This window comes from Berghia stephanieae, chromosome 4, assembly GCF_034508935.2.
Source record: "Berghia stephanieae isolate SIO BIC M18660-M18661 chromosome 4, UCSD_Bste_1.3, whole genome shotgun sequence".
Classification (NCBI taxonomy): Eukaryota; Metazoa; Mollusca; class Gastropoda; order Nudibranchia; family Aeolidiidae; genus Berghia; species Berghia stephanieae.
The window spans coordinates 87590725-87617483 of record NC_088363.1 but is presented as its reverse complement, the minus strand read 5'-3'; the positions used below and the strand labels follow the sequence as shown (position 1 = coordinate 87617483).

General features: G+C 33.9%; 1 protein-coding gene across 1 annotated transcript; it reads right to left on the bottom strand.

The window, feature by feature from the left end:
• Positions 1–18334: 18334 nt before the first annotated feature.
• LOC144971479 (uncharacterized) lies at positions 18335–26582 on the bottom strand. The gene is made up of 2 exons (XM_078912432.1): positions 26390–26582; positions 18335–21900 (listed from the first exon to the last, which is right to left on the bottom strand). The coding sequence occupies exons 1-2, from the start codon at positions 26402–26404 to the stop codon at positions 20440–20442; spliced, it is 1476 nt and encodes a 491-aa protein (XP_078768558.1). The 5' UTR covers positions 26405–26582; the 3' UTR covers positions 18335–20439.
• Positions 26583–26759: the final 177 nt, after the last annotated feature.

Below are 26759 nucleotides of genomic sequence, written 5' to 3'. Positions count from 1 at the left end.
TTTGTTTGCTTTTTCAATGTGGTTCATTTGTTTTCAATTTTAAAATCTTGATAATATTCAACAATCTTGAGTATTCAAGTGGTATAAAATTTTCAACTTGACTGGATGGGATCTTCTGACTGTCCATGGTGGACAGAGAGGTTACTTGCTATGTCTTTAGCCTCATATGTTTCCCTTTTCCATGTTGCTCTTTGTCGTTCTGGATTGAGATTCTCAATCCTGGTCCTGGCAGGAATCCTTAGCTGGGAGGGAAACGGTCAAATCTATATCTTTTTTTTTTGGCTAGGGCTATTGGTCAGTACTGACTCCCAGGCGCTAGCACATGCGGGTCAGTACTGACGAACAGACGCCAGTGCCTGGAGGTCAGTACTGACCAATAACCTGGTGTCTATTGGTCAGTATTGAACAACAGGTGCCACCGCCCCCAGACAACCTCTCTTCGGTCTGTGCCACCGCCCACCATTTATCAGCACTGACGAACATCGGACCTGTTCGTCAGTGCAAAGACCTCTTCGCACTTATTCGTCACTTCCAAAAGTATACCATTAAAAAAAAAAAACAATTAAAATTCCAGGCTCTCATGCCGATGGCACACAGTAACACTTGGTCACCTAGATAAGTTTGATTTCTAACGCGTTAGATGCCGTTGGGGCAACGATATGACTCGTTATTTCAAGCCACCGTAAGATTCTATTTTATTTTATGTTGTCCATTCTATTTCTTTGGGTTATTTTGTTTTTATTGTTTGTTTTTTTCCCCGTATATTTTCGTTATAGCTTTATTTAAAGAAAAATAGAGGAAAATGTGTTATAATATTTCCTGTTACGATTCTTTTATAATACTTTGTCCATTCACTATTACTACTACTACCACTCACTACTACTACCACTACTGCTACTACTACTACTGCTACTACTACTACTACTACTACTACTACTACTACTACTACTATTACTACTACTACTACTACTACTTATATGTCTTTTATCTTCCATTATTTTCTGGAAGGTTCTGTTCCCTGACGCTGACCTTTTCTTATCAATCAGATCACCCCCCTGGGGCACCCTATCCTCTACCCACGCTGACATTTCATTCATACTGCAACCTCAACCACCATTGAGTACAGACGACAAAGTTATTTTTCATTATATTTTATTTGTTTTCCACGTTTATTTGTGTATTGTGTTAATGAATGGTTTGTACCCGAAACGTCCATTGTCTGTTTTGTTCCCATACGAAGCCTTTCATTTTCACTCTTTCGTTAGTATTTTACGATCACCGGCTTCAGGCAGCCCTTACCGTTTTCTACTTTTCCTGTCTCAGTAAGATGCGAGCAAGCCGAATTTCAAATGACAGGAATGAAGAAAGACGAGACAATGAAAGAGCTTTCACTTTCAGTTCTAGCGCCACGCATCAGTGCAGTGAGCATGCGCGTTGGATGAACAGAAATATAGGGCTTCCAGTTTGGCGTTTCAACACCAAATTTGGTCTTTTTCTCAGGATTGGACAATTTCACTTGTTTAATTAATTGATATATTTATTAAACAAATCTCACGTAAACCGACAAAAAGATTTAGTGAAAACAAGGGCTTCCCTGCGACTAGTATGGGACAGGAAATGCTGATTTATTTGTCGTAGAGCAAGTTATTTAAAAAAATGGCATTTTTTCATAATTTTGGTACCGTCAACGCCCGTGGCCAGGTCATAACTGACCAATTGGCATCAGTACTAGTAATAGTAATAGTATTAGTCAGTACTGACCCCCAGACGCCGGTGCCTGTTCGTCAGTACTGACCCGCAGGTGCCAGCGACTGGGGGTCAGTACTGACGAATAGCCACTCCGTTTTTTTTTCTTCGAGAGATGACATTTTTTTCCTTGTAAGTCTCTGTTTTGTACAAGTAGGCCTACTCTTATAATTATTAGTTTCGAATGTGTGTTTATTACAATTTGTAAACATTTGAGTGCATCCTTCATAGCGTGTCCTTTGGTTGTGCTTGGATGGGATTTTTAGCTAATGTCAAAATGGTGGGCAGATAAATCATTATTCTGGGTGGGGATCCTGACCTCCCATAGTGGGCAGGGAGGTACATACTGTGTCTTCTATCCCCCCATACCCGTTTTCCAATGGTTCCCTGTCATTGTCTTGGAATGAGATTACTTAGTTTTGTCCTGATCCTTGCCGGAGTTCCTTGGCTGGGAGGGATAAAGTCGAATGTATAGTTATAGTTTTGGGAGATGATATTTTTTCCCTTGTAAATCATCTCTCTGTTATGCATTGTATTATGTTTAGTTTACATATTATATGATTGGTAAACATTTGAGTGTATTCCTCTGAGTGGGGACCTGTGCTTGTGTCTGGATGAGACTTTTAGGTGATCTCAAACTAAGTACTTTGACGGTGTGCTCTTGGAATCTACATCTGTAGCCTATTTCAACAAAATTCCCCTTTGTCTTACCTTTTTGTCTTTTGTGCTTTAATTATAATTCTAGAAGTTTTTACTATCCTATTTTCTTCCTTTTTACTGGCGCTTATATGATGATCTTAATGTGTTGCAAACGCCGTAAAACCCTTAAAAACAAACAATCATTATTGATGTGTCTTCTATCTTTTTCCTTTCCATGTTGCTGTCTTTGTTCTGGATTGACATTGCTCATTTTTTCCTTGTCCTTAGCAGAGAGGGAGGCAGTGAAATACACACCTGCCAACCATTTCCTATTTTCACTCTTCCTTTTTCTACTATTCAACCATTGACCATAAAATTCCAATTTTCAAAAATGATAACGTTAAGAATAGACGAGGGAATGGGGGGGGGGGGGGGGGGGGGGGGGGGGCTGTTAAAATGGTGATTTTAAAATGAAAGCCAAAAGGGAGCTAAGTAGGAAAATTAATTGCAATCCTTTCCCCCCTTCCCTTTTCCATTACTTAACACGTGATTATATGTAGTTTTGCCAGCTGTGCCAGAACACTGTCTTTATGTGTTTGGTGGCAAAGATGGTGGTAACTTTGATACAGAATTATCCATTGTTAATTCCTATTTTTTTGTCTCAAACTCCAATTTCAGGCGTTCTGATTCCACTTTTGGAATATGAAGGGTTCACAGGTCTGGAAATGTTTGTTTCTTTAAAAAAAAAATTTTTGGGAGAATTTATATTCTTTTCCTTGTAAATCGTCTGTTATTACTATTATAGTTTTTAAGTTTTCAATATATTGTTCTTGCAAACTGTCCCTCCAGGAAATCGCGGCCGCGATTTTTCGCAATTTTGACAATTGCCGCAATTTTTTGCAATTTTCCATGTTCTGGAGTCACATATAATCATATAATGCTAAACATAGGAAAATACTACTGCCACCGTCACACAAAACTATTAAAGATGCTATTTAATAATAGTTTTATTGCTAACATCAATCTATATATATATATATATATATATATATATATATATATATATATATATATATATATATATATATATATATATATATATATATATATTTTTTTATTTTTTGTTTTTGTTTTTTTTTTGTTGTTTTTTTTTTAATATAATTAAATTTTTTTTTATTATGGGTGTTTAATATACTACCATAAACATAGATTCATGTAAAGCGGAATTAGAAAGTTTTTATGGTCGGTCCCCTCGACCTCGTTATTCCCGAGTTCCACTGTATTATTATGATGTATAGAGCTGTACTTGGAAATATAATAATAATAATAATAATAATATTTTAAAAAATTAATGAGCTTTTCTACCACATAAATGTTAGGAATCCATGCATTTGTGTAAAAGTGTTGTTTTTTTGGGATTTTTTCAAAATCTCCTGGTGGCATCCCCTGTATATTCCTGGCATATTTCTTTTCTGAGTATGCAATGTCAATATCAATGTAATTTAATGCAATTTATGGTCACAATACTGTATAATACATACCAACTAAAATTGGTGGACTGTGCTTGTCATAGAATTAAAGCAAGAATAAATTATTGTGCGCTGTTTATTGAAAACAATGTCTTAAATTTGCAATTTTTCCTTGCAATTTTTGCATTTTTTTCATGCAATTTTTGGAATTTTGGGTGCAATTTTTTGGGTTTTCATTTGCAATTTTCCGCGGGGACAGTGCAAACATTTGAGTGTATCCTTCATAGCGGGATCGTTTGTGTGTATTGGATAGGACTTTTAACTTTTAGGTCATGTCAAAACAGGCACACAGTTGATTGTTCATGTAATCTTCTTTTCCCTATTTGAACCAGTCCCCTTTGTCTTCTGGGTGGGGTCTTTTGACATCCCATAGTGGGCAGAAGGTCACTTGCTGTGTCTTCCACTTCCAGCCCCCTATGTCTGTTTTCTGAGTTGCTATCTGTCTTTGTCTTGTCATAGGATTACATGCTTGGTTTTGTCCAGCCCCCTGTCGGAATCCCTGGCTGAGAGGGAAACAGTCAAATGTATTATGTGAGTTTTGGGAGGTGATATTTTTTTCCTTGCAAAGTAAATCATCTCCCTGTTATATACTGATCGTTTGCTTGAACATATCTTGTAAACATCTGAGTGTGTTCCTCTTACTAGGATCCTCTGCTGGTGTCTGGATGAGACTTTTACTTTTAGTACTAAGGACTTTCATGGTATTCTCTTCGAATCTACATCTGTTCCCTAGTTGAACCAATTTCCCTATGTCTTACTATTTCTTGTGTGCTTTAATTGTAATTCTATAATCTTTTTGACTAGGTATCCCATATTCTTTATTTTTTGCTAATGCTGATCTGACCGAAATGTGTTGCAAGCGCTGTAAATACTGTAAAACCCTATAAAAACAAAAACAAAACAACCCCCTTTGAAGTTTATCACTTTTCTGTAGTATTAGATGGACAATAACAATTGCACGCTACCCTCTGTATAGAGGTCGACGTGTATATATGTGCAGGTCTGACACTGATATCCAAACGCAATTGTGGACCTAGTTTAAACATTGTTGTAATGGACAATATTTTGCATTATTTTTGAGACTTCCATTACAACAATGAGCCCCTAATAAATTGGGTTATCAGACCTGCGAATAAGTCCATGTCGACCCTGGTATTTTGCAAAGCCATTTCCTGTAGATCTACCTAACTATCGATCCAATCATTGCCGGGTGGATAGGTGGGTTTTAGAAAATCCAAAACTGGGACAAACTGATGGTTGTCCCTTTGCTTGTGAATTGATTACTCTAGAAATAATAGAAATGAGTTATCTGGATCCATTGGCTGGGTGGGATCTTTTGACCTTCCATGGGGGGCAGACGAGGTCACTTGCTGTCTTCTTTTATCCACCTTAACTTGTTTTTCAATTTGCTTTCTGTCTTTGTCTTGGAATAAGATTACTTAGTTTGTCCTGGCCCAGGCCGGAATCCTTGGCTTGGAGGGAAAAAGTCAAATGTATGTATAGTTCTAGTTCTGGGAGATATTTTTTTTCCCTTGTAAACCATCTCTCTGCGATATATTCAGGTCATCTCAGCGCAAGGAAAAAGGATGGTTCAAATCGGGAATAATAATATTAAATAAATAAAATAAAAATAAATTGGAAATGCCTCACAGTGCCAAAGAAAATGGTGATGCAGATGTGGAATCATTCCGGTTGATGCCCCATGGACAATAATAATAATAATACATTTAATAAGCCTCACTCGGCGCATAGTTTGAGTCCTTGGAAAAGGCACTTTACTCACATTCTCTCACTGTACTCAGGAGTAAAACGAGTACCTGGCCGTTAACAGCGTTGTCTTGTCAGAAAAAACAAACTAATATCGCCTTATAGAACCCTGGTAAAGCGCTTTGAGCACGTTTTGTGGATATTGAGCTGTATAAAAGCTCAATTTAATCTAATATGGGAGTAGAAAAGAGAACAAGGCTGTAACGACACAGGGGAGTAGAGAAGAGAGCAAGGCTGTAACGATATAGGGGAGTACAAAAGAGAGCAAGGCTGTAACGATATAGGGGAGAAGAGAAGAGAGCAAAGATGTAACGATATAGGGGAGTACAAAAGAGAGCAAGGCTGTAACGATAAAGGGGAGTAGGGAAGAGAGCAAGGCTGTAACGATATAGGGGAGTAGAATAGAGAACAAGGCTGTAACGATATAGGGGAGTAGAGAAGAGAGCAAGGCTGTAACGATATAGGGGAGTGCAAAAGAGAGCAAGGCTGTAACGATATAGGGGAGGGGGGGGGGTAGAAAAGAGAACAAGGCTGTAACGATATAGGGGGGTAGAAAAAAAGAACAAGGCTGTAACGATATAGAGGAGTAGAGAAGAGAGCAAGGCTGTAACGATATAGGTGGTAAAAAGATTGTTTTTGTTTTTAAGGGTTTTACGGCGCTTGCAACACATTTAAGTTATATCAGCGCCAGTAAAGAGGAAGAAAATGGGATAGTAAAAAGTTCTAGAATTACAATTAAAGCACCCAAGAAAAAGTAAGACATAGGGGAACTGGGAACAAATAGGGATCAGATGTAGATTCCAAGAGCATACCACCAATGAGATCACCCATTAGTCTCATCCAGACACAAGCACAAAATCCAACAAAGAAGAATACACTCAAATGCTTACATTATACATTAAAAATAACAAATATAATAACACATAACAGAGAGATGATTTACAAGGAAAAAATATCATCTCCCAAAACAATAACTATGCGTTTGACTGTTTCCCTCCCAGCTAGGACCAGGACTAAACCAAGTAATCTCATGCCAAGACAAAGACAGAAAGCATGTTGGAAAACAGATATAAGGGGATAGAAGACACAGTATGTACCCCCCCCCCCCCCTCCCCACTATGGGAGGTCAGGATCCCCACCCAGCGGGGTAGAAAAGAGAACAAGGTTGTAACGATATAGGGGAGTAGAAAAGAGAACAAGGCTGTAACGATATAGGGGAGAAGAAAAGAGAGCAAGGCTGTAACGATATAGGGGAGTAGAAAAAAAAAAGCAAGGCTGTAACGATATAGGGGAATAGAGAAGAGAACAAGGCTGTAACGATATAGGGGAGTAGAGAAGAGAGCAAGGCTGTAACGATATAGGGGGGTAGAAAAGAGAACAAGGCTGTAACGATACAGGGGAGTAGAAAAGAGAACAAGGCTGTAACGATATAGGGGGGTAGAAAAGAGCAAGGCTGTAACGATATAGGGGGGTAGAAAAGAGAACAAGGCTGTAACGATATAGGGGAGTAGAGAAGAGAGCAAGGCTGTAACGATATAGGGGAGTAGAAAGGAGAGCAAGGCTGTAACGATATAGGGGGGTAGAAAAGAGAACAAGGCTGTAACGATATATGGGAGTAGAAAAGAGAACAAGGCTGTAACGATATAGGGGAGTAGAGAAGAGAGCAAGGCTGTAACGATAAAGGGGAGTGGAAAGGAGAGCAAGGCTGTAGACCGATGCAGAACCCAACTGGCCCAGGGGTGCCACAGTTCCCTGCCTCGAGTAGAAATGTACACCACCAAATATGACCCACCGTCTCAAAATGGTATTATATCGGGATGAATCAGACTGTGAAAAGTGAACTTAGAATTTAAATGATATAACATACGAACTTTGGGACTTTTACAACGCAATAAATTGTATATATTATCCATCAGAATGAATAGAAATGAACCCCAAGTTACATATTTGCGGCTTTAAATTAACTTTCCAGCATCCAGGTCATTCCGACATAATGCCATTCAGAGACGATGGGTCACAAATTATGCTGTGACCGCGGCGCCCACAGCGACAGTCCCAATATCCCGAACAGTAAAAAAAAAAACAAACAAAAAAAAACAAACCCATGTCTGAATAAACCATAATTAAAGACAACAAAAATTAATAAACAAACGAGGGAATGCTCTTGGTTGTGCTTAAAAGTTTACTTAGAAAAAAGACATCTATGCAGAAAGAAGACAATAATGATAATATATGTGACATTCCATAGTTATTTCATGATTGTTTAATAATAGCACCAAAACCATCTTTGTAGCTGTAGCTCTTGACAAATGATATTTTTCAAATTTACGATTCAGACTTTTAAAAAATCATAAAGTAAAAAGTTTATGCCCTAAATCGATATGTAGAAACATGAAAAAAAAAAAAAAAAAAAAAATCAAAATCAGATCAGAGCTATTCTTGTCTTTTTGGAATTTCTAATTTTACGAAAGTAAACCGAGTTGCGAAATACTTCATTAAAAATCCTTTAAAAAAATATCATTATTGGTTACCCAACAACTCTTACAAGCCCCATTGCTTTCTGGTTGTAAATGAAATATTAAACAGCAACATGGCGATATTTTAAAATTTAGTTGACTAAATATATATTCAAGCCAAGAGTATTTTAATCTTACTCTAAGCAACCAAACTTAAATTGAATTTAATATGGGTAAGGAGTTATAAATCGAAGGACATCAGACTCCAAATTTATACTGCCTACTCCGTGTGGATGGATATGCCATTCGCTGAGCTCTGCAATATACTTTTCTTTAGAGAATACTAGAAAACTGTTATTTATAAGAATAAAGCGAATTGCTCTAAGATTTATCCTTCAAAACCTATCATAAAATTTGGGCTGTTAATTTTTATTAAAATCATAATCCTATGAGATCTTAGACTTCAAATGCAAACACCTGAAAAGCATCTGAAATAAAAAGTCTTATCTTATTTTCTTTAAAAAATGCAAATTAAATATTTCGGTAAAAATGACAGAAATTCAAGTCTAACTCAAACTAGACAGCATCTTGCCCTAATATTTGCATACAAGTACAAGAAATAAAAAAGTCAGTGAGTGAGAATTTAAAAATGAAATTGATTGAACACATTCAAGTATGGCAGAAAAAAGTTAAGTACACTTACGTTGAAAAGAAAAGGTAAAAATTTGAGGGACTATTGAAAATAAAATATTAATTAAAAAAATAACAATACAAAACAGCATACATTTATAGTGTAATAATGTAAATGTATCTTTCATCTTCAATAAGAATACGTGATTCAGATGACAAAAAAGGCATCATCAGTCCATTTCATTTTTAAAAAAATCATATAATTAAATATAAAAAACAAAACGATAAAAAACAAAACAAAACAAACAAATAAAAACTCAACAAAACATCAATTTGTCATTTTGTCGCGAGTCAAAAAGAAATACATACAAATGTTGCATCTGGAATAGAAATACTACTGAAAGTAAATGTAATCAACCATTGTGAGAGGCAGTTTTATTAATAAATGCACATAAATGAAGAGGCACACAGGAAGGAGCAGAGACAAGAGATGATTGATAAACGTAAATGCAATATGTTCAGGGATAAAATACAACTATTTTCCAGTGATCGGACTCGTGAGATCCATTTGGGTCACCTAGGTTACCCTTACAATTCTTTCATCTAACTTATTTTGTGATATTACGAGCATCTAAGCTTTTCACAAAACTATCTTGTCAATAGTCGATTCACCAAGTATACGTTGCGTTCCCTTTTTCTTTTCTTGAATCTAATTTTCTATAGAGAGACATAATAATATAATCTCCCTTAATCTGCCATTATTGTTAAATGTCCTGATATGATTTTTATTCAATAGTTCATGTTAACAGCTATTTTTCGTCTCTGAACGCATATGCACGTTTTGGTGCATGTGTGTGTGTCGTGAGGATATATGTGTGTGTGTGTGCGCGCTTGTATAAATGGGTGTGTGCACAAAAACGTTTATAATGATGTTTTACAATTTTGTGGCCCTAGAGCTGTTTTGTCAATGGGATTGGGAGCTATAAAAAAATAATTAATTATTATTATTATTATTAATTACAGGTTTATATAACTTTGGAAGATAACAAAGTCATGAGGACAATATATAGTTAATGATTAATAGTCTGCCATATTTAATGTTTGAGATGTTTAACTGCGCTTATGACACTCTTGCCCGAATTTCAATTTACCGCCCCCCCCCCCCCCCCCCCACACACACACACAAACAAAACAGTGTCAATAAAATAGTTAGTTGCAGCAAGCAATGTAATTAAAACTTTTAAGTTTGATGAAAGTTAAGATGTGATGTTCTCTATTTCTTAATTTCAGATGAAAATGACAACGGTTAAGCAAGCAATATTATAATTAATGTAATTCAACAATGGCATTCACTGAGCCAAAAGTGTCAGGGGTGATACTGAGTCAGTGTAAATATTGTCTTTATAGATATTAAAGTGTATCTGGACAGATCATTTGTAATTTGAAAAAAAAAAAATAAAAAGAAAAGAAAAACGGAATAGAAAACAAAGAAACAGATAAATCACCAAAATATGTTGGTTTTGAACCAATCAACTATCATATTGCTAATCGTTTATATGTAGCTTCACGGCTCTCACAACATTATAGGGTATTTAAGATCCAACTATAAAATATATTTAATTTTTTTTTTAAATGGTATAGCGGAGGAGTTCAATTAGATAACGTTTTGAAAGAAGCCCAAGTTATCTGTGACAACAGGAAATAGGAAGTATTTCCTCTCGGTTTAGCGGTAATTTTTTGGGGGTGGATTTTAACGTTCCAGATTATCGTGGTAAAGAAGAGGAACAAAAATGTCACTATAATATAATATGTTCCCATTTTGGCAAAGATCCCATCCAGGGCCAAACAGTCTCACTCCAAGAAAACGACAGAAAGTCACAATGAAAGAGACAACAGATAGATAGTATGCAGATGACGTCACTCAGGCCTTTGTTATTGTTTTTGCCATCCGCGTTTGGGAGTTGTTCTCACTAAACTGTATTAACCAGACTATAAAAGTTCATGGTTACACAGAGTTTGTATGTTGGTCCGTTATACTTCCGGATGGCAATGTTGTGAACTAATGTGAACTCCTTGGCCAAGCGCATTCTATCTATACAAGGAAAGACCTGCTAATAAGAAACCTAAATAACTTTTTTTAAAAATCCGAATTTCGAGCAAAAGATCTGATGTTCAAAGCCGTAATGCACAATTCCCAATCTTTAATACAAAATGAAGAAATGAATTTAACTCTCTCCTATTCATATCGGGCAATCTAAATAATTTTCTTAGATTTTCATGGTAAAACAGTAAAGAATTGATATAATCAATAAGATTCATCATGTATATATCGATTTCTGTGAAAAATAATATTTTTAACGTTTCTCTAAAATTGTAGGTAAAACATCCAAATATTGAAGAACAAATCTGAATTAGATCAAATTTGTTTCCAAAAAAAAACAAAACATGTTCTTATTGATTACAAATGTATAAGTCTCGTTTCGAGGAACAGAAAAGACTAATGACTAACAAGCATTGATCTCTCTAGACATAAAGGCGAAGCCATTGGTAGATGTCAAAGTGAAATGAGTTCCAACAAGAATTCAGTACTGTGCAAGTTTGTCTTTTTTTTTCTCTCAGAAAGGCTTACAGTAAAAAAAAAATTAATCGTGGATTTCAGTTTAACACTACATTTGTTTACACACCTTTCAAAACTTTTAAAAACCATTGTGCATCTCAGTCAACCCACTGAAACGGATGTTGTTTCAATTTATGTAAATGAGACACGTGTGGTGAAAAACATTGCATGTACCTATATACAATTGTAAAGAAAATTAATTACTGCATTAGTCAATGTGGATCCTGCTGAATGTGTGAAAAACATACCAACGCATGTATCCAACTGATTCTTTATACAACCAACATGCAAAATATGTATAGAACATCCTAGATGGACTTATGTCATTTTGAACAACAACAACAACAAAAAAAATCAAAATCAATAACGCAATCATTTTCATACCATATGTACTTATTTAGATGGCAAGAGATAGAGGGAGATAAAAAAAAAGAAACAAAGAGAGAGAGAGAGAGAGAGAGAGAGAGAGAGAGAGAGAGAGAGAGAGAGAGAGAGAGAGAGAGAGAGAGAGAGAGAGAGAGAGAGAGAGAGAGAGAGAGAGAAATAGTTACAAAACATGTAACACAACATGTAAAATTTGTTCATGAGACACAAGGCACAATGATAGAAATATAGTGTAATCACAATTTAAACAGGAAATCGTAACGATATAGATAGATATATTTATATATATGTATATATATATATGGCAAATCTCAAACAATGTTTGCAAACATTTCGCTTCAAATCAATGTTTTTGAACAAAACAATCTCGGGTGGACATGATAATATTCAATTCTCAAATATAAAATTCAATTAAAAACAATTTTTTAAAAATAACTAGACTTGTGGCTTGAGACATTTTGGAATATGCTCATAACATAACCCTTTACAACCATAATCCCGTTTTTATTTATCGATATATGCTATTATTTATCTTAGATTACCAATTTCAAAGTTTGACTAGTGGCAGAGAATTGACGTCCGACTTTTGGCAGATAGGCTATCACTTATTGGGTGCAATTTCAATGGTGACTATAACAAAAAACAAAAACAAAAACCCAACAAAAAACTTTGTAATTTCAAATTTTAACCAATAGTATAATTTTGAGAAATTAAATAAACAAAAACAAAACAACACAATAGAACTAAAAGATATGTCAACAATTAAGAAAAGGTCTCGAAATAAATCTCATAAGATTAATTCTCGGTTGGCTATTTCATTGACAATGCATTGCATTGTAATTTGGAGTATTAAAAAAAAAAAAACAAAGAAAAGGCTGGCTCTATTTATCCGAACGTTCGGGAAAATAAACTTGACCTATTTCTCCGAACAATATGCCCCGAACGCTCAGGAAATAAACTTGGAACTAATTCAAATTCTCGAATGCTGGCAAAATAATGCTGAACTTTATTTTCCCGAATACTCTGTAAAATAAGGGTACGGTTATACAAACTCCAATCCGAATAGCCATTAGTTCAGGAGGCGAGTGTTATACATTCAAAATAACAAATATAACAATACATAACAGAGAGATGATTTACAAGGAAAAAAAAAATCATCTCCCAAAACAATAACTATGCATTTGACTGTTTCCCTCCCAGCCAAGCACTACGGTCAGGGCCAGGGCAAAACCAAGTAATCTCATTCCAAGACAAAGATAGAAAGAAAATTGGAAAACAGATGTAAGGGGACAGAAGACACAGTAAGTGCCATCCTGCCCACTATGGGAGGCCAGAAACCACAGCCAAAAATAGAGTTCAAGTAAGTTTATTTCCCCGAGCGTTCAGAGAAATAGTTACTTCGAAAAAGAAAATAATCATATTGCCGGTATCTTTACCATTTTAAAACAAAATGAGGAAATAAAGCATGCAAGCATCTATTTTAAAGATAAAAAATAATGAAGAGGTAGAATTCAAACAACTGAATCAAAACTCGGAGAAATTTTACCCTTACAAAGCTAATACAGGGGCAGGTATTTAAGAACACTTTAATTTTTGGGGGGTAAAAAAAAGAAATGAAAGAGAGCTTTAACACGCTTATTAATATATATATAAAGAAATTTTTTTTTTTTTACAATTGATAATGTGACTCAATATCGACCAAGTGTTAATTTATTTTTATATATAAAACTCCATTGGCCTGTCCCTCCATGAAAATGCCACCGCATCAGCATACATACGTCCGCATTATTTTGCCTTCCATGTGTCTTTGCCGCATATTTGGTCTTTTTAATTTTAAAGAAAAAAGTCTTCGCCAAATATTTCGCCGTTTCCCCCCCCCCACTAAATTGGCATTTTGGCGATTAAAAAAACCCACTCGGCAAACGATTTGTAAAATTGAATACTATAATCTATACGATTTAGTGCAAACCTGCAAACAAAAAAAAAAAAAAAAAAAACAACAAAAAATTATTAAACCATCAAAGTGTATATTGGTGATCATAATCAATAAGGTCTATTTGTATTTAGTGAATTCATAATGCTTTCATAACTAATCTAAAGGACAGTCATCGACAGGACTTACCTTGAACCCATTATTCCAGCCTTTCATCAATGAAATAAAACAAATACATAATCAATATTTAAAAAGAAAATTAAACCAATTAATGGCCCGAATCACAACAAAGCAACAAGATATCGAATAAAATTGGTCAAATCATCAATAAAAAGTTAAAAGACTGAAAGAAAAGACACCAATATGAAAATTATTGAAAAAATCTCAACATAGAGGTAAATGATTGATTCGTATTTTCTATTGAACAACGCAAAATAAATGACGAGGGCTACATGTTTTGGAATCATGGCAACATCAACAAATTAAAAATTAATAATAAGGAACAAAGAAAAAGCTCCAAGTGGACTCCAAGAAACTTTGATACATTGATACTAACATTTTGGATTCTTGAATGGTTAAAGACCAAATTTTAATATTTTACAATTAATTTTAGAAGAGTTCATCTATTTTTGGCTCACCAGCATCATAATCCATCCATATTACTCCAAAAGAGTCTTGGCACTCGAAAACCTAACATTTTAACATTATATAAGGTTAGAAACAAATTTGACTAGACTTGCATCAAATAAAAATTAAATTAAATGCATGAAAAAACAAATTATAAGTTTTACCTAGTTGCATATGAGCGCATAATAAAAAATAATACTGTGTAAATAATAACAAAGAAATAAATACTTGAATAAAAACAAGAGAAAATGATGCAACACTAATTAAACCTTCTATCATTACTACTATAGTAATTGAGTATATATATAAACAGGACAAACTGTTGATATGAGTAAAGCAAGCTACAAAATACTGAGCTAAATCTTTCTTTTTTTTTTTTCTTCTCCAAAGAAAGAATGAAATAAGACGGGGAATACTGGCCTGCCTTATGTTGATCTTTGTTGTAAAAAATGACATGCAGAGAACTTGAGTGGTTATTGACAAAAAGTTTATATTGTTAAAACTTCATTTTTACATAAATACCTGTGTACATCTTAATTCGAGAATTATTCGATAAAATGACTCACAAAGCTTCACTGACAGAACTCAGTCCAGTTTCATCCCATTACTTGTTGTCATTTCCTTTCTATAATTACTGATATTACAGTGAAAAGTATTGAAACCATAATCATCAGTAAACCAAAAACACTCTAAAATGTGATTTGCTTTAGTCTTACGGCGCTTGCGACACTATTACAGACCTGAAAACTTTTCAAAATGCCAAAAAGGGAAATTTAGATTAGTCAAACTTGAGCCTGCCACTCTGATAACTCATAAAATAATGCAGGATGAATTATTTCTCTAATGTTCAGTCACAAATCGGGAAAATGACAGAAAGCAATTTAAAAATAATAAATTTAAAATAAGATTATGATGCAGTCTTAAGTCTATGAACAGAAAATCATAGCCTAGATCAGGCAAGACCAGTTCACAGAGAAAATAAAAATACTCGTAGAAACAACAAAGCAATATATAATCGTTCAAATCTAATAAATGGCTGATTCCGTTGCAGATTTAGTGGAGCATGAAAACTGAGCCTGCTTTCCTTGTGTGTGAGTGTATGTGCATGTGCATATGTGTGCATGTGCATATGTAAAATTTAATACGCATGATGAATAAGGATTGAGCACTTTAAGAATGGCAGTTTGAGCATGACTAGCTTCGGCAAAAAGTTGACACTTAAGGACATTAAAAACTAAAGCAAAGTATTATTAAGTCAAAACCATTAGGTAGTAAGTGAAATAAAAGGAGAGAAAAAACCAACAAAAAAAAACATCACATAAATTCATTCCAAAGAGAATGAAGCAAAGTAAAATAGCACAAATTAAATACTGAATGTTCACAGGAGAAAAAAAAAAAAAAAAAGAATTGATAAGATAAGAAATAAATCAAATATTGAGCACATATACCACATTCAACTCTTCACACCAATTTAATCTATCTTGAGCAACATGTGTCTGAATTATGTGGTTCATGGTTTATAACAATTATGTATGTTTTGTTCTATTGCGCTTGCGACACTACAAGGTGCCAGAATAACAAACATCCTGGTTAGAAAAACAAGGCAAATTTTCTTTACAAAAACAAAAAAAAAAGATCAATAGATCCATGAGCAATTTATCCCTGCATTTGTCAGATGATCATCTAATGTCCCTAACAAGACGTAGGCACAAAATCTCTATCAGAAGAGATATAATTAATATGTTTACAAAATAAATGCCAATAGCTTACAATTATATGAACAAGACAGGTAATTTAAAATTTTTTTAAATTTCTCGCACAATAACATCTACTTGACTTATTTTCATGTGAGATGAAATATCCAAACAAGGGTCAAGACAAATCAAATAGCTTCATTGGAGAACAAGGACTGAGTGAGCCATATGGAAAGGACAAAAAAAAAACAACAAAAAAATATAGGGGGCAAAAAGAAACATTAAAGGTGATCCAATTGTGATCCATCCTGCAGTCAAAAGGACAAATGTTCACAAGCCCTGAGAGGATTTCTATCAATCAATATAATATATTAATTACCACAATTCTATTTATCATTACTAAAAAAAAAAAAAAAAATCCAATCCCCCACCCTCTCTCAATCTCACTATAAAGGAAGAAAGAATAACCGTGTTTTAAAATATTTTAGCAAAATTTATGTAAACAAAAAAAAACAAAACAAGGTAAAGATTCTAAATATTCAAACTGAAAATAGAATATGCATTACACATACTCATGTCATGGCAAGCACTATTAAGTACGAAACTTGTCTACTCTCAAAGGGGGAAAAAAATCAGAAAGAAAAAAAGTATCAAAGACCCTGTAGTATTGCACTTAAAGCGAGTCTTACATCGGCAATACATATCCAGATATTTGTTTAAAAATAATCAAGCATAGAAATCTCTAACAACTGCTGTTAAAAAACACAATTACTGACTACCTCCCAGTTCTGTACATCGTGGAACATTGATTTTTTCCATATTATCTGCTTTTGTCATGGAAAAATGGATGACTTGGCAAGACGTGAAAGCATACCTCTTAATTGTAAATCATCAAAGGATACCATTTATCCAATCAATAGAGTTTACATTTCACATGAGACAAGGAACAGATCAATATGTACATATGCTGGATGGGCAATTTCAAACATTTTATATAATATCATTACAAACATAAAACAAAATAGAAATGATAATAACATAGTACACAGCACGGCAGAAATAAACAACAATGTCATTGACATGGGAAAGAAATTATGGTGTTGCAGTGACTCCCATAATATGTAGGTATGATCAAAAATTTAAAATACTTGTCCTCTCTGATATTGGCCTTATGAAAAGCTTTTTTATATTTCAAATGGATTTCTGATTACAACTAAAGCACAACCATTTAATAGTTACCATGTATTGATAATCTCAAACAGAGTATTGGTACATGAACTACTGTTTTGTTATCACCATAAAATGCTACACTGTGAATTTATCGCACGATCATTACAAACGTGTTCTACAACAATAACAAGTGTAGATAGTTATTGATTTGGCTTGGTCAGGAAAGGCACTTTACAAAAAGCAATTTGATTAGACACTGGCATACACACTAGATAGAGAAATATAGATTGTATACTATTAATATTACACGAAACAGTTAACACAACAGTACATACTTTTGAATTGATATATTTATATATTTTGCAACAATTAGATGTATATATATATCGTGTATATATTGGTATTAGTAATGTATAACATTTAGTTAGATAACACAAATAAAAGCCATGGCACAAAATTTATACTTGGATACAATAAATGTATAAATCTTAATTATACATAATGAGATTTAAGGCAATGTAGGATAGATTGGTGAAAACAATTAACCAACACTTACAAAAGTAATAATAATAATTATCATTATCTTGAAAAAAATAATAATATGTGTAATTTTCGATTCTATATTTATTTATATCCTGACTAGCTTTCACCTAACCTATTCTTAAACACATCAACTTCCAACATCCAGTATCTACTGCACATGGCCCTTAGTTTGTCAGAGCCATTAGGCCCATGAAACTGGAGTTTATCCCAACATCTATAGTGTGAAGCAGAAAATAGCAATTGCTTGCCACCCTTTGGATAGGAAGCTAGTCTATCGCAAAGTTCATTCTGCCAGAACTAACAGATCCAGCAACCCAATCACTGCTGGGAGTCAGATAAAAATCTCGACTGCACCCGAGATCGGTCTTGGTCCCTTTGCATGTGAAGCGAGTGCTCTCAAACTGAGCTATCGGGGACCCCCCCCACCCTATATCACCCTTAACCAGACACAATTCAACAGAGTACTGATCTATAAACCTGACATTATCGTATTCTACCAAAACCAAATTGTCTTGTCCCATGTCACAGTCAGAGAGTCCCAAGACCAAAACAGCGAGCGGCATGGATGGGGACACAGAGGAGACAGATAAAAGAAGCTGTTTTTTTTTGTTTTTTTTTTAAAAAAGAGCAGGGTGAATGGGACATTACTTTGAATGGGTGCATCTGATGGAGAGAAAATGGGACCCAAAATAACAGGGTTTTCATGATATTCTAGGACTAGGATTCTTGTGAATATCATATTAAAATAAGCATCTTGGCTATTTATCATTATGAGACCCAAAAATCGTAGATAGAAATATAATTACATATCAAAAGGGATTAACATGTGTGTAAATTTTAAATTAATGTATCTTTCTTGTCATCATTGCATACAACATAATACACATCTTATCATTACTTGAATTGTATATCTGTACATAATTAAAGACTTTATATATAAATTGTGGCATAATGAGTGAAAAAAGAAGAGAGATAGATAGATAGATAGATAGATAGATAGATAGAGAGAGAGAGAGAGAGAGAGAGAGAGAGAGAGAGAGAGAGAGAGAGAGAGAGAGAGATGTGAAAGGATGTAAGTTTATTGAAAGAAATATTACTCGGATTGCAAAAAGTTCATCTTCAGAAATAATAATTATTATTTAAATTGCAAACTTTTTCAGTTTATGAACATTGGCAAAAAATAAGACCAGACATGTGATGTTTTAAACTATGAACACAATTTTGGCAACTAGTGAAATCCATCTGCATCTAGGATTTTTCATGACGAAAAAAAAACAAACCAAAAAAAAAAAAAAAACGAAAACAAACAAAACGAAAACAGGTGTCTGTTACTGTTACGAGATGAGCATTTTATACAACAAGATCAGAAATATAATAACCAAACAAAAAACAAAAATCACCCTCCATACCCCCCCCCCCCCCCCCCAAAAAAAAAAAAAAAAAAAAAAAAAAAAACAAACAAAAAAAAAAAAAAAAAAAAAAAACCAACAAAAAACAGCAAACAGCAAAAGGTTTGAATTCGAGTAATGTACTCAACACACAAAATTATAAAAGTAAACATGACTAGATATTATATATGGTAAAATAATCAAAAAAGATTGAGCAATTAGAATGTAAAATCATGACTTGAAAGTGAAATAAAACTAAAGGAATTGAATGATCAACTTCTGAAACAAAATTATTGATGTAACCATTCTATGCTTTGAATTAACATAATATGTACACTGAAGAGGCAGAATTAGATTTATATATATAAAAAAAGGGATTTTCTTTCCTTGTAATGTGGTCTGAACAATCAATAAAAAATAAATCTGTACAATGCAAATCGAGTAAATAAAAAAAAAAAAAAAAAAAAAGAAGAGATCATATCTGCGCTAAGCATCAAACGTGATTCAAGTTAATTCAAACAATGAAACAATTATAAATGTTAATTGCAGACCAAAGCTTTTAAAATTCAACACCAGTGACGTCAAATTAAACTCTTAAATGAAAAATAAACAGTTGAGCTTGAAATAAGATGCGCATAAAAACTACAATATATGTATATATTTATATATATATATCTTTATTAATCAACAATATTACAGCATTAAGATCTATTGGTGAATTATTAGTAAATTCAATATTTTCATTGATAACATAAGGAAATTTTTTGTTAAAAAGAATGAAACGAGATATGTGGGACTGCACGAAGGAGGTCTAAATTATATCATTTGAAAGACAGAAGCTTAAAATTAATTTTTAAAAAAATTCTTCCCTTTGTAATCATGGTTGCCACTAAAAAGTAAATTATTATAATGAGTTTTTAAGTACTAACATTAAAAAAGATACAGACCCAAGAATTATTAATAAATTTGTTATACAAATAGTTTGATAAAAACTATCCTTCCACGAATTTCAATTTCATTAACTTCTCCTGTAAAAAACAAGTATATCTATTCACTTCACTTATCAAAAATAAAACAAAATATTGTGACAACAATCATTGTAATAGAAAGAAATATTGACAGAGACAGATTCATTTTTTCTTTTCAAACTTACATAAAAGCTGAATATGATAGAAAAAAAAAAAAAGACAGTTTAAGGAACTGAAAGATTTGAGGACACAAGCCTTAATTGTGCAGATGTACGGGACTGTGTGGCTTTTAATTAAAGTATAAAAAAAAAACAACATAGATCTAGATTCATGTAGAGTGGTACTGAATTATGCTTTCATTATTTCACCAACCTTTTGGGTTAATGCTTTGGATTCTTTTTTAGTCTTTAGACTCTGTGTGGGCCCTGGTCTATTCTTGTTGATACCACTAGCGCAAATAATGGATGAAGCATACCGTTTTCTACACACCGATGGGTTAAACGGGAATATTCCAGTTTTCTTAAAACTTGCATGAAGACATTCTGCTGATGTATTCCTGTGGTAGAGACGACATAAGAACTCGCATACTGAGGCGGACGTTAACATTGATGCAAAGTCAGTTGAATATAAAGCCTTCTGTAACTCATAGCAATATTCTTGCTCAAATGTACTGCAACATCCAAGAGCCAGGGGATGAAGCTGAGGACTGAGCGAGTTGACTGCAGTGACAAAAGTTATCTTGTATGCAGAGGCCAAATCAATGATAGCTTGATTCAGAAGTTGTCCTATGTTGACATCCAACAAAATTAACAATGCCTCATCTGTTCTGCCTGGAGCATGATTGATAAAATGACCTTTCACATAATTAATAAGCATCTCTGAGGTGAGACGTCCGGTTGAAGAGGATGAACCTCCTGCTCCAGGAGTCACATGACCCATCCATTCTTTGTCAACAGACTTGCCAGTAAAAATAAGAAAGGGAGGAATCGCTTGGCCTGATGCACTGCCACAGAATATAATACTTGAAGGGATTTTACCATCACGTGTAATGTCTCTTAAGCTTTTAGCACCATTTGCTCCAAACCCGTTGGAATCAAAACTTTGGGGAAGAGGTAACTCTATGAGACTAAAAATGCAGTGTGGATTATTTTTCATATTACTGTTTAACAAGATTGAGTCCAGGTGATTAAGAGCAGGCCTTTCTGGACACTCAGGAACTTTAATTATTGACTTTCTAGACTTTCGTATGTAGCACTCAGGGTGCCGAGTGAGAAAGCTCCTAAACCATTTTACTGTCAATGGTCTTCCATGGGGACGTTTACCAAGCTGGACTGCATATTCTGATGCCATTTTTACCACGTCTAGTCTGGTGTATTTCATGCCTTTCTCTTTCCATTGATTTAATTGTGTGGCAATAAAATTTTCCTCACTCTCTGAAAAAATTGGACGACGACCTTGTATAATAACCTCTCCATCATCTGCATCAGTTACAGGTTTGCTGTTTTCATTCAAATCTGGAGATATGGAAGATTTAGAAGCATCTTCCTCTGTGTAAAGAGCGAGCATAGGACCAAGATCCATTTCCATTGCTGTTGAATGACCATTTTGTTGATCGGGTGAGTGATCTGATTTAATGTGAACTGAAGCCGCGTCATCCAATTTATTAGGTGTGATTTCACCATCAACACTATCACCTCCATGCCAATCTAAATTTTCATTGCTCTCATCTAATATATTGTCTGTTTCATTGCAAGTTTCTTCATTCCAAGCGCAATCCTCATCTTTCATCCTTACATGTTGGGGTTTTGTCTGAAATTAAGAACAATGAAATGAATAAAATACAAATAAGTAATTCACAATGATTAAAATCTATATTCACATGAAAGTTAAGCCAACTTCATCAAGCTGATAATTTTATTCCAGGGCTCAAACCATTGATTCATATATTGCACTGGACAATACTGACTGCATATCTTGACTATCCATTTCACGGTATGCCAGAGCATGAATGAAAACAAGGGTGACATTCTGTTACTTGAGAAATGAAAAAAGAAAGGCCCTTGCATTGTACATTTCAAATAGGAAACTTAATGAAGTAACCTGTAAGTAAGTTTGTCAGTGTCATTTGATAAAAGTACATGTGAAATTATGCCAGACATTATTTTAATCCAAATGGAAACCTCTTGAAGCCCAAAAAAGCGAATAGCATAGGTGAGGTAGAAATTCAGCCCCAGTTTAGAGACAAAGACAAAGTTATCGACCTACCCCCTACCCCCCCCCCCCCCTTCCCTTGAAAATAACTGCTTGTGAGTCGAGCACTCTACCAATTGAGCTACAAGCCTGATAGTAATCAAAATGTTTAAAAATCTGGAATTATATCACATCTAGAGATCTAATACCCTGCAAAAAATATATAGACAATAGATGCAGTTTTATATTGAAACCCAAAGAAAGACATAAATAAGCAGCCAATGGCGAAGGAAGGTACATAAACTCACCAGAAAATTTAAATGCAAGCTACAGCGATTCATTTGCACTATGTATGTGACAGACAACATTAATTATATTTTAAAGGAGTAAATATAGACTGAATAAGTAATTAAATATATAATGAATTACGAAATTCCAAAGATTTTAGAAATAAGACACTATTTTCTCTGTATTTCTCCACAGCATCATGTAGCCAAAAGATTCTGCATTGTTAAAAGACAAAGAAAAAAAAAAAAAAAAAAAAAAAACAAACAACAAACATTGGATGCAATCTTGACACCATTTCACATTTAGCTAACATTTGACTAAACTGTGTATTTGCTGATACTCTCTCTCTCTCTCTCTCCTGTTGTTCCAAGTAAACAGTAAACATTATGTCCTAATGACTAACGTGGTTCAGTATTTGATCTAGTGCTGTATCATGTATCCTGATAAGGGTTTTAAGCCTATGATTCAAAGTTCTATTATGTTCATCTAAGTCGTTGTTGACCTTGAAGTCTGATACTGAAGTATGCCAGAATTTATACCTACAATTACAATTCCTGCAAAATAAATATATCTGTATTGAAAGGTTTTTTGGATGCTATGTTTAATATTAAGTCTTAAGGGATATTAATTAAAAATGTTTTGAAACCAACATTTCAAACAAAAATTATTTTAAGACACAAGGAGGATGAGAAACTGAAACACCTGACAGGGTCTCAACACAAATACAACTCCTGTAACTTGTGACCAAATTCTATTTCATGTGGTGCGGATTGAGGCTTTGTCATCTTTCCCCTTTCCTTTATTTTTGTTGTTGTTGTTAGTCTGTTTGATTTGGCTAATTTGGAATGAATTATAAAAAAAAAATATTGCAGATTTATGACTCCGAAGACCTTTTAAAGAACACTTTTATGAGAAATCTCAGGATAAATATATCCCCTGTGTGTCATGTTTTAAACAGCTTTTTCTTTGGGAATGATTCCACAAGGCTGGAAATTAGCAAATATTACAACTATTTTTAAAAATTGGAAATCAGAACATGCTGAAAATGATAACCCTATCATTTTAACAGGCATTTTATGTATTGTTCCAAGAATTAATAATAAAAACATGATTGTGTTGTTTTGGAAGAACATAATCTATTGAGTAATTGTCAACGTGGATTTAGACAGAAACGCTCTTGTGAAACCCAATTATTAAATGTAATGGAATATTTACTAAAATAATTGATGATGGTAAAAAAGCAAAGATGTAGTATCTTGACTTCTGACCCTTATAAAAGGTTATTTAAAAACATAGAATCACACGCAATATGTGGTGTTTTTTGATTAGATCAAATGCCCCCCCCCCCCCCCCTCCCCAAATTGAAAGCAATGGGTTATTGTAAATTTTAAGAATGTTTTAAGTGGTGTGCACCAGGGAAAAGTTTTAGGACCATTGCTTTGTAAAATATAAATTAATGACCTACCAGATGAGCTCTCTACAACCTGTAAATTATTTGCAGATGACATAAAGGTGCATATTCTGATAAACAATTTATTGAGGCCAGTTTAATGTAGAAAAATGTAAGCTTTTGCATTAAAAAAAAAACAACCCTTGTCATGACTATTATTATTATATTTACAGTTGTCATATGCTGTACATGTACAGAACCATTTTAAAGTGATTGACTGTTAAGTCTTATCATTTTAAATTATTTATCATTGTATAGAAATTTTACATATCATCATAAAAATGTTTGTCCAATTGCATAAGTCAATTCTTAGGCCAGTCCTAGAGTATGGAATTATAATTGGAGCCCCATGTTCAATAATAGAATTGAAAATGCGCACTGGCGAGCAACACGATTGCTTCTTGATTGGAATCTATGTCATAAATACAAGGAAAGATTAACAACCCTAGTAGATCTTCTTAGTTTAAAGTGCAGAAGGCTCCGTGGGGATTAACTTCAGCTATATAAAATTAATTATTCTTTGTATGATGTGGATCCAACAGTGCTTTTTACATTCTCTCCTGCTATTTTTACAAGATATCAAAAATTTATACATCAAGGTGTAAAACTAAATTTAGACAAGTCTTTAGTTCTTTCTTTAACATTTGGAAAATAGCATTAAATTTGAAACAAAAAACACCAGATCTGTTGACCAATTTAAGAAATTGATATTAAATAAAGAAATTAGTTCATTAAGTTATGAATGTATGATTAATATTGGTCAAATAATCAAAAACAATTGTGTGATTAATTTCAATATTGTGTCAGGCATTGACAGGATAAATCATCCTAGAATTCTAATCCGATTAGAATTAGAACATAAGAACATCACATTTTTTTTTCACTATGACAATATTAAATAAATTCATATAAAACTTTAAATCAGTGATGATAATGGCAATTTGTCAAAAAAGGAGGAAAATGTATCGGTCCATCTGGCAAACTCATGCCAAAATGAAAAAAATTACATATACCAAATGATAGTTAGGTAACATTATACAATATATACTTCTTTTGTAAGTATTTAATGAATTGTCCTTTCCCTAAAATAATTTTAAAGGTCCACAATATTAATTATACCACTATCTACATCAAGAGATGATATGTTTTTGGCCCAAAGCTAGAAAGTACTTGATTTTGCGTTACAAGAGAGAGAGAGAGAGAGAGAGAGAGAGAGAGAGAGAGAGAGAGAGAGAGAGAGAGAGAGAGAGAGAGAGAGAGAGAGAGAGAGAGAGAGAGAGAGAGAGATTAAATGAAAAAATGAGAATGGTACTTTGCGCACATGAGTGTATAATGTAATTAATATTGTACACATAACATAAATGAGAGAAGGTGGGTATTGTGAAGTTGTGTGCTGTGTATGGGGAAATGGATCTGCAAGAAAAGAAAAGAAGAGACCTATCCAGAGAGAGAGAGAGAGAGAGAGAGAGAGAGCGAGAGAGAGAGAGAGAGAGACAGAGAGAGAGAAGGGGGAGAATAAGTCTTATTATATCTAATAAAGTCAAGAGAGAAAGACAAGTCTTCTATTATAATATCTTGAGAAAAAGACGGTATCAGACACACTGTTTATTTATAAGGTACCATTTACACTCATTTTCATTTGAAATTGAAATAAATAATGCCGCACATACAAAAAGGTTAAAGACTTAACGGAAACACACTTCACCATGACCGATTCTAATTACTGAACTGGATATAATATAATCATCAGTAGTTAAAGAGTTTTAAAAAGAATCCTAACTGATGAAACGACCCCTCCCTAACTCATTTGGGATGCAGGATAAATTAAAAGAAAATCAATGCCAATGTTATATTTATGTAGCAATGTAGCCTATTTGTGTCTAAATCATATGAAGTTAAACGTGTAAATGTAAAGTGTAACTGCAATCCTGGATGCCCCGATAGATGTCTAGAATCTTGAGATAGAAAACAAGTTGCAAAAATAAGAATGACTGGTTTAGCTCTTTGTCCTCAGCCTCAAGGTCCTAAATACTTTTAATTCAACGTGTTCGTTTTCAATCTGAAGCCCAAGCTGTTGCATTCCTCATTTGCATCCCAAAGTTTTACCTAAAACTAAAATAAAAAAAACTCCCAAAATCTAAATCGTAAATAGAAAGATGTAAGGAACGAAATATATCATGTCAGAATCCAAAGAAAAGGTCTTAACACTGAAACCAATCAACCATAGGATCCATTTGCTAGACATAAAAAGCCATAATGACACCATCTTGAGAGAAATTGATTTTCCACACCCATCCGATTCTTGCAGACAAAAAACATCGAGCACGGCAATTCAATCTCTAAAATTGATTCAATTCTTACGATTCTCACCTGTTTGTAACGCATCTTTAAACGGTCTCTTTCTCATCCTTATCGCATTTTACACGGAAAAAGCATCCTTTCATTGAATCCTCAATGGCGAAACAACAGCTAAAAGCACCGTAACTGACGAAAAATGTATCCCACAGAATTGGGGCACAGCATCCTATCTCACTCATAAGCCACAACGTAGCCTACCTATCACACACCGACGGCTTTAGGGACTCAGGAAATCAACAAGGGCGTTTGCCCTATTCAAATAATCTTACATCGATGTATTGCAGTCGTAAAGCCACAGGCTGAAAACGTAGCAGTTGAAAACCACAGGAGATCCAGTAACTCAAGATCAGTGTCATTCATAATATATGCATTAAAACAAAAA